This window comes from Arachis stenosperma, chromosome 10 (genome assembly GCF_014773155.1).
Source record: "Arachis stenosperma cultivar V10309 chromosome 10, arast.V10309.gnm1.PFL2, whole genome shotgun sequence".
In the NCBI taxonomy this organism is placed as follows: domain Eukaryota; kingdom Viridiplantae; phylum Streptophyta; class Magnoliopsida; order Fabales; family Fabaceae; genus Arachis; species Arachis stenosperma.
This window is the reverse complement of record NC_080386.1, coordinates 130603959-130612938: the sequence shown is the minus strand read 5'-3', so window position 1 is coordinate 130612938 and position 8980 is coordinate 130603959. Positions and strand designations below refer to the sequence as shown.

At 32.3% G+C, this 8980-nt stretch overlaps 1 protein-coding gene across 1 annotated transcript; it reads left to right on the top strand.

The window, feature by feature from the left end:
• The first annotated feature begins 3679 nt into the window (after positions 1–3679).
• Positions 3680–4606, top strand: LOC130957749 (uncharacterized). Its single transcript, XM_057884595.1, has one exon. The coding sequence runs from the start codon at positions 3680–3682 to the stop codon at positions 4604–4606; it is 927 nt and encodes a 308-aa protein (XP_057740578.1).
• The last annotated feature ends 4374 nt before the right edge of the window (positions 4607–8980 follow it).

Sequence of the window (8980 nt, the reverse complement as noted above, 5' to 3'; positions counted from 1 at the left end):
AAAACCTTGCATGCATAAATCACACGTAACTGATTCTATTTACTAGGTGGCTGGCATGCATGCATAAATCAATTTTGACTTATTTGATTTACCTTTTTCGTGGTGATTCTAATTGATCAGTTTCGATTTACTATGGAAATTTATAAATCAAATACATCTCATTCGATTTATATAGAAATATGCACTTCGGTGATTCATGTAACGTTTTTTTTTTTGGGTGAATTGTGTAATATTATTTTAGATTTGATTTAATGATGTATTTTACCCTAAATATTGTGTTTGATTAAAAATATAATAATTTGTTGTAGATAAGGATCAGGAAAAGTCAAGCAAAAAATTCAGGGTGCCAGTAAGATTAGGATTGAGATATTCTCACTCATAAATAGAACTAAGGGTGGCAAATGGGCGTAAACCCGTCGGACCGTCCTGCGTAACCTACTAAAAAAGGTGGGTTGTGCTAGAAATTTGAGATTGCCACACTTTGAAAGCCTGCCTAGCCCGTATCTCTTAAACTAGGGGTTTTGGCGGGACAGAGCGGGCTTCCCCGACAGTCCCAACCCTTTTTTTGCTAGAGACATTTTTTGAAGATGTTCTAATTTAGTATTTTGGATTATGTTTTACGTTTGATTGATTATGTTCTAAACTAGTAGATGTTTAATTATATGTTTTAGACCGTGTTTATTTTACTTTGGATAATATTGATTTTATTATTTTATTTCAAAAAATTTGATTTATGATTATATTTATTCCATATTTATAATTTTAAAGATTTTAATATTTATGAATTTAGAAAGTATATTTTTTATATCTTTAGAAATTAATAATTGTGAAATTATATATATTATTAAATATTTAATAATAAAAAAATTGCCAGACTTAGCCTATCAACTCGCTAAACTGCCATTATGCAAAATGAATTTTCCCGTTTGTTACCTCTAAATAAAAAAGGTTTGAATTATAAAAAAAATTTAAACTCATAAATAAAATTAAAATTGAGCCTAAAATTATCTTATTCTATTCGTTTTGCCAACCTTAAAAAATACATTCACATTTATCTTTTTATCGGTCTACCTTATGCAATGTATAATAAATATCTAATTTGGCTTCTAATAAATATATTATTTTACCATGAGACCCTTAAAGAAAAAAAAAAACTCATTCTAATCTTTATTATTTATTGTTGTTAGACAAATTTATTCTTCTGTTAATAAAGATTATTTTACGAATAATAGAATTTATTTATTTGGCACGTTAACTTATTTATTATTAGTCGATAAGTGTCTACATGGATTAAAGTTGTAAAAAGTGAGTCAAATTAATCTTTATACAATTTTTTTTTATATAATCTTAAATTTTTAATATTTTTTATTAATCCTATTTATTCTTCTGATCTTATTTATTATATCTTATCAAACAAAATTTTGTTCACATGAAATAATAAAAAAATATATTATTAATTTATATCTTGTTTAGGTCCCCTACAACTATGGATATAAGTTATAATTATTTATTAAAGTAATCAATTATTAAAATATTAGAATTTTTGCTTGTGAGGGCTTTAAAGAGGAGAGCTAAGTGAAAATTTTGCATAACTATTGTGTTGTTTAACAAAACTTTTTTTTAGAATATTGTAGTGTATGTATGTCTCGTTTAACTAAACCCCACACCATGATACTTTTAGCCCTCTCTATACATAGATTTGGGTATTAAACTCAACCTTATATATATTGGAGAGACTCAAGCTCTATCAATTCCAATCAAACACCTTATTGGTAAAGTTATTATTTCTTTTTTCTCTAGCATATAATAATTATTTAATTAACTAATTTGGGTTTGTCATAATTTATTCGTCTGCTTAAATAAGTGTCGAGAGTTCAAATTTTATTTTATGAATGTAATAACTCATAAGTTAGCAACAGACATTTAAATAAAATTCAGATCCACGATAGATTAATTCTTAATCTGTCAGGTCGATAAATACTATGAATAACAAAAAATATTAATAACCTAATTCAATTCAGATTTAGGGCTTTACGGGAGAAAAAAAACCTATAAATTCTCATAAAAAGAACAAAATAGATAAACAAATGTGCACCTAAAAAGAATAGAATAATAGGACAATAAAATGGCTCTTTTCTATACATAAATATTTTAAATTTATAAAATAAATTTTGTTGACGAGTGTTATTAAAGTTTTATTTTTTATCTTAAAAAAAATATTGAGAACCAATTATTGTTAATCAACATTAACTAACTTTGTCTTTTTCTCGTAATCTTTCTTTCATTCTCTCTCCTTTCTCTTATTGTTTGTGATTGAAATTTTTGTCAGCTCATTGTTAATTAAAAAAAAAGGTTAATTTTATACTTGATTATCAAATAAATATTTTATATTCGAAAAAATTAAATTGACAATACAATAATTAGTTTTAGTTTAAAAACTTTTCTTTGAGAAAATTTTAGTAATCATTATATTTTTACTTAATACATAAGTTACTTTTCTTAGTAATATTTTTTTATCTAACATAAAAATATTAATTATATAAACCAATGAGAAATGTAAAGAAAAATACTTTTAATAAAAAATAGTTAATATTAACTTAAATATAAGATAAATATAAAAATATTAATTACATATTTTTTTTTAAACAAATTTTTTTAATTTCTTATGATATTTTTAGAAAAACTAAAAGAGAATTTATCGTAAATCTAAATTTCATTAAAAAATTTATAATAATCCAAGTTAATTTTTTGCTAAACAAATATTATTTTTTTTGTTTGTTTGTTGGTGGTATTGTTAAGATAACCCAAGTATAACCAAGAATGTAGAGTGGGTTGTTGTTAACAAATAAAAGGTATGCACGTGGGGTGGTTCTGGAAAGAACCTGGTGGGCAAAAGTAATGTCCACATCGAAGGTGAGAATATTGTGGCGTGGTGTTCCCTGTAAAGAAGCCACGTACCCCCATCTCTTTCCAGGAGTGCTGGACACCCTCTCTTTCCTCATTGGTCACTCCCTTCTCCCCGTGGGACCAATCACAATGCCTCTATCTCCGCCTCCCAGATACGCCACTTTCTCCCTTGGTCCCACCCCCTTCTCTCTCTCATTTTTCCCCCCAATCCCCTTCTTCCACTGTTCAACTACTTCTCGTACCTATATTTTATCATCACATCCTCATTATTATTCAACTAAATTCTTCCATTTCTATATCATTTACCTACTAAGTAAGTATGAAAAATGCAATGTAGCTACAAAAATATATATCTCAAAGATAAATACAAAAGAAATACTAGATGAACCAATGACTAAATAAAGTACAAATCAATTGAATTTTCACACACATCTACACTAAAGTTATCTTAACAAAATAAGTAATTTAAATACATAAATCTATTTGAGTATTAGTACGCTCAGATTAAGTTTTTTTTTTTTTTAAATATGAGAAATAAAAACAGCACAACAAATAGTGTTATGATTATTTTAAAATTTTTGTACTGCTCCACCTGTCTTGCCCTAGACACGTGGCAACTACACACCCAGCCACCGTGCTGCCGTTATCATTATCGCTTCCGCTCCATCAGAGAAACTGAAGAGGTAACCCCAACCGAACCACGCCATAGAGAGAGAAACAAAGAAAAAAGAACAAACTTAGAGAGAGAAACACACAAAAGATCCGCGGCGTCATGGACGGTGGTGCTGACGCGTGGAGCGTGCCAGCTTGGGGAGCCAGCAGCGCCAACGCTGCTCCTCACGATAACAGAATACTTAACAGAATAATGCTCCGATTTCGGCCGATCGCACCCAAACCTGTCGCCGGAGGCTCTCTCCCTTCCTCCGGTGAAGCTCAAGGTAGCAACGGCAAGGCTCCACTCACCGGAAAAAGAGCGAAGAGGAAGTACGTTAGGGTTCGCAGGAACAGTGTTAGCGAGAGAAAGAACAACGATAAATCTCACGAGAAATTAGGTGAAACAAGCGAAAACGTCGCGGTTGTTACCCTCCAGCTGATGCCGGAGAAGGAGGATCCGAAACAACACTCCCTCGCCGGAGATTCGTGGTGTAAGAACGTTGATCTCGACCTAACCGTGGAGAATATCCAGATCCTCGATAATAACCTGGAGCCACCGCGCGTGGCGGCGAATCTTGACTCGGTTAAGGTTCTAGATCCACTTCCTCCGCCGTCGCTGGCGGCGGTTGAGTCCTGGGTGACGGTTGAGAGCGTGACAGGCACGTGCATGGGGGAAGGCGAGGGAGCAAGAGGAATAGGAATAGGTTGTTGTACGGACGCTGAGATGGTGAAGAGCTTAGAGGATGACACGTGTCCAGCGTTCGTTTCGGACGGTTACTTCAGGGTTGGGTGGGTGAACGAGGCGTTCAAGAGGATGGTGGCGAGTGAGGGAAACGGTTTGCCGTTGGTGTGGGTGAAGGTGAAGGATAACGCTGCGTGGTGCTTTTGCTATTCTTACCCGGCGTTCACCTGCGGGGTGAGACTGCAGTACACGTGGCGGAACGAGAAGTGCACGAAGATGGTGCCGTGTGATGTTTGGAGATTGGAAAGTGGCGGCTTTGCATGGAGGCTGGACGTGAAAGCTGCACTCAGCTTGGGTCTCTGAATAAATAAATAAAAAAAAGAATGCAACATGAAATAATGTATCCTTTTTCTCTATACTTATGGTAGAATTAGATATAACTATGTGTGTGTGGATTGAGGATAAGCATAAGCACCTCTCCCCCATTATGGTTTATGCATTATTCTAGTTTAAGAGTTTTCTTCAGATCCTGAGTGAAGACAAATAAGAAGTAAAAGATAAAAAGATAAAAAAAAGGAAGTGTGTTAGTGTTTAATTAGAAGAGTGATGAGTGGAGGAATTAAGAGTGGAAGGAAGGAAGGAAGATTATGAGGGGTAAATTGGGATTTGAGGTATCTTGGGAATTGGGAGAGGAGGAGAAAAAAGGTAAAACGTATGAGAGCACAACATGCAAAGTGCTCTCTCTATTACTCTACTAAAAAGCAATCAAGTTTAGTGTCTGTATTAACTATTGTCCATCCAAGACATTGCATCTCATGAAAAATGTATAGTAGGTAGATATTTATATTTGTCGTTATCTATGTCTATATATATGTGCATGAATAATGAACTTACTTTATGTGTTAATGACTCTAGTATAGAGTATAGAGAAGGGGATGAGTAGAGGCAAATGATGTTATGTTAAATTAGATTAATCTTCTATTTAATTATGTGGGGCAATGTGTTGTTAGGCAAGGCTCCAAAAGAATCTGAACTTGCTTCTCTGGTTTTATTTGATTTTGAACTCTGTCTTCTAGCGTTACACGTTACTACTACTATCATGTATGCTTGAAAGTGAATGCATTAGTAGGGTCTCTATATATAACTCTTTAAGAGGGAAAAGAAAATCAGAGTTTAGTATTCAAACGGAAACGGTTGATTACTGTATTATATGATTTCTTAAACTGACTTGGCTGGCATTGGTTTTTAGACTTTAATATTTAAAAAGTGTACACGTATTACTACCTAGAATTAGTAACTACTGTTTCAACTGTGTTGACACAGAAATTGGACATAAATATTATTTTTAAGAATTTAAGTGATGGAATATACATGATGAGGTTGGAATAGGCATGGTTTAAATATTTTTTTATTACTAAAAGTTTGTTTATTTGGGATTTTTTTTAGAATAGCAGAATTGGGTGAATTTCTTCATTAAATTTATAAAATATCTGTATTACTTTTTTTTTGTTTTATCTTACAAAGAATAATTCTCATTTTTCATTGTACACCATAGTATTATCCTATTAATTTTTGTCAAAACTTCGCTAAATGATAACAATACTTTCTCTCTTAATTACTTGTGATGTTAGTTTTTCTAGCTTCATAATTATTTTTCATTTTATTTTAAAGAAATGCATCCCGCAGGATTTTAAAAAGCCAATATATATACACGCTTAATTAACTTCATTTTATTCTATGTAGGAATTTTTTATTTTTTTTTCTTACATTTTAAATATATCAGTTTAGAATTTATGAAAATAAATCAAGACTAAATATGATATTTAAATGTTGTGAGAATATATAATCATAAGTGTCTATTGATATACAAAGGAAATATTTAATTAATCATGGACAAACATAAGTATATGGTTTTTTTAATTTATCAAATACAAAATAAAGAGTTTATACCTTTTAAAATTACAAGTACTTTTTTAAAAAAATTTACCAAATCAAACTTAAGTATTAAATTTTAAATCTTAAATTCTAATAATATAAAAATAAGACATTAACCAAATATTAACTAATATTAATAAAAAATATTAACCCCTAATATTTATCGTGCATAATACTCTCTCTCGCAATAATATAATATCTTTGCACTTTAATTTGTAAGTTCTAATATTTTTCTTGAATATATAGAAAGTCTAAATAAGATCCATGTTGAGAAAAAAAATACAAAGCAAAGAAAATTAATATTATTCCAATCATAAAAACAAAACAATTAGAGTGTGTTTAGTTTGCGATTCTTTTTTAATTTTTTTTTTGAATTTTATTAAGAAAAAAAAAAGAAAAAAAATATTTTTTTATACCTTTTTTTCACAAAATTATAAACAAAAAAAATTCTAAAAATTAAATAAAAATGTGAAACCTTAAAGACATTTTTTTTTAAAATATTTATCTTTATGTTATTGGCATTTTTATTATTCAAATCATATAATGCAACTATATTCTATTATTCTAAAAGTGGGTTTTTCTGCCAATTAAGTACGAAAATGCATGATTGATATGTTTTATGTTACTGCTATAGTGATTCAATTTTCCTCTTATTAAAATAGACCATGATTCACTATAAACACTAAGAATTCATTCTGTCAAAGCTTGATGATCTTATATTCCTTTTATGTTTATCACTATATATATTAACTACTAAGATTTTTTTTATCCATGGTATTTTTTGAGCTAAGGACTAATTCGTTGCAAATTTAAATTTTATTTAAGAGTCTGATACTGATCAATGAGTTGTTATATACACAAGGCAGAATTTAAAACACCCTCAACACTTACCTAAGCGGACGAATGAACTGATCACTCGACCAATTCAAATTAGTTAATGTTCAAGCGATATCTAAAAGTTCAAAGAGTGCTTGTTTAAGTGAAGAGGGATTGAGCATCTGTTGGTCCGACGGGATGGCAAGGCTGAATTCGGAAAGTGTAGAGGTGGTACCTACAAAGGTACTCAGACACCCAAATTAGAGAGCTAGAGAATAAGTGCTAGGGTAGAATGATCATCTCTGGGAGAGTGATGAGACTCCCCTTTTATAGGCTTTGCTGGGTTATCTTATCTTTGTGGGAGGAAATTCCACTTCATGTAATTTTAGAAGGTGATTAGAAGGTAAAGATGGTCTCAGATAATTAGGATGGCAAAATGTTCTTGGGCTAGTTGTATTAGGCCCATTAAGAATTCGAACGCTAGGTCCAAAACAGTTGTCACCAAAGCATAAGGGTAAGCTTGCTTAGTCTTCATGTTGATTGAGTTAAATTCTCCATAGTTTGGGGGATTGTGAATCTCGCGTGAAAAAGCGAAACGTTACTTTGTGTTTCAAAGACTTTTAGGCCTGTTGGTAGGCCGTTTTGATATTTTAGTTTTGTTAATTTTGAATATCTGTTCGCTACAAAAAAATATTGAGTACCATCAGATTTGCTGTCGTCCTAGGATTGACAGTATAAACGGCGTTGGAAACTCGTTACTGGCAAATTTTTTTCGTCCGATGCGAATTATCGGCAAATTTTCCGTCGATGTTTTCAATGGATTTGTCGAGATTGAGTTGACGATTACCGTCGAATTAATCCGACGATAAGTTTGGCACCATTTGAAGTGAAATGGCACCAAAGCTACATTTTTTATTTTTTTTATTTTTTTGGGCACTAATAAGCCATAATTAGTAGTTAAATTAATTTAACAAAATTATTAGCAGAAATCTAAAATTAGCAAAAATAAAAAATTATTTTATTAAAAATAAATGGTTTGAATACAAACTAAGGTCATAAAAGTAGAGTACAATGAAATAAACAAAGAACAAAATAAAACCATAACCACTACAAATCCCGGTTATTGTCATCGTTGTCGTCGTCGTCGTAGTCCCCTGCTGAGGCGGTGGAGAAGGCATTGACGAGGGTGCCCCACTAGCAGCGTTGCTGCTGGAACCAGTGTGCATCTGCTGGTTGTACTCCTCCATCTGTTATCGCAACCGATCGAGTTGCTCTAACTTCTTTGTCAGGTCTGAGCTAATGGCAACGACTTCTCTCATGCGTGCAAGAAAGTCATTAATTATACCTCTACTCAAACTGCTCCACTTGCTGGTGGAGCTCCTGTGTTAGCTTTCGCACCTCCTCTCTCAATTCGCCTCACGGTCCAGTGACTTAGACTACAACCAATAAAATAAATGAACAAATTAAATGACTAATTCAAATAACTACTAAAACATAAAACAACGACAAAATTTTTACCAGTCTGCTCTTTGTCTTCATTAAGGTCGTCGACCCATCCGTATACTTCGACGACCTAGGCGAAGCCTTGTTAGTGACGTTCGTCAGACGTCGACGCTTGAACCCCTCTTTGTGAGTAAAATGGGCCTCTAGTTCCTTCTTGATGGTTGGCCTCCAATTCCACGATGTCAGGTGGTCGCGTCCCTTACGAAAGTTGCTCATCATCTGCTGAAACGTTTGACTGCTCGACGATCGTAAATCTTTCAGATCATGAGATTATGCTCTGTATCCCATATGAATTTTAACTGCATAAAGTGATTCACCAGAAATCTGCGTATAGGTCGGTCATGGGTGGTCGTACATGTATCGACATAATAACGTCAGAGATCTCCTATGTGCAATCATTGAGATTTGGTGAAAACCTAGTAGAGAGAAAAAATTTAACATCAACAAATACATAAAAACACATAAACTTAAGATTAACAAACA

Bases quoted from the DNA above. Each gene is read 5' to 3' on its own strand.
- LOC130957749 (XM_057884595.1), top strand. From the start codon at position 3,680: ATGGACGGTGGTGCTGACGCGTGGAGCGTGCCAGCTTGGGGAGCCAGC.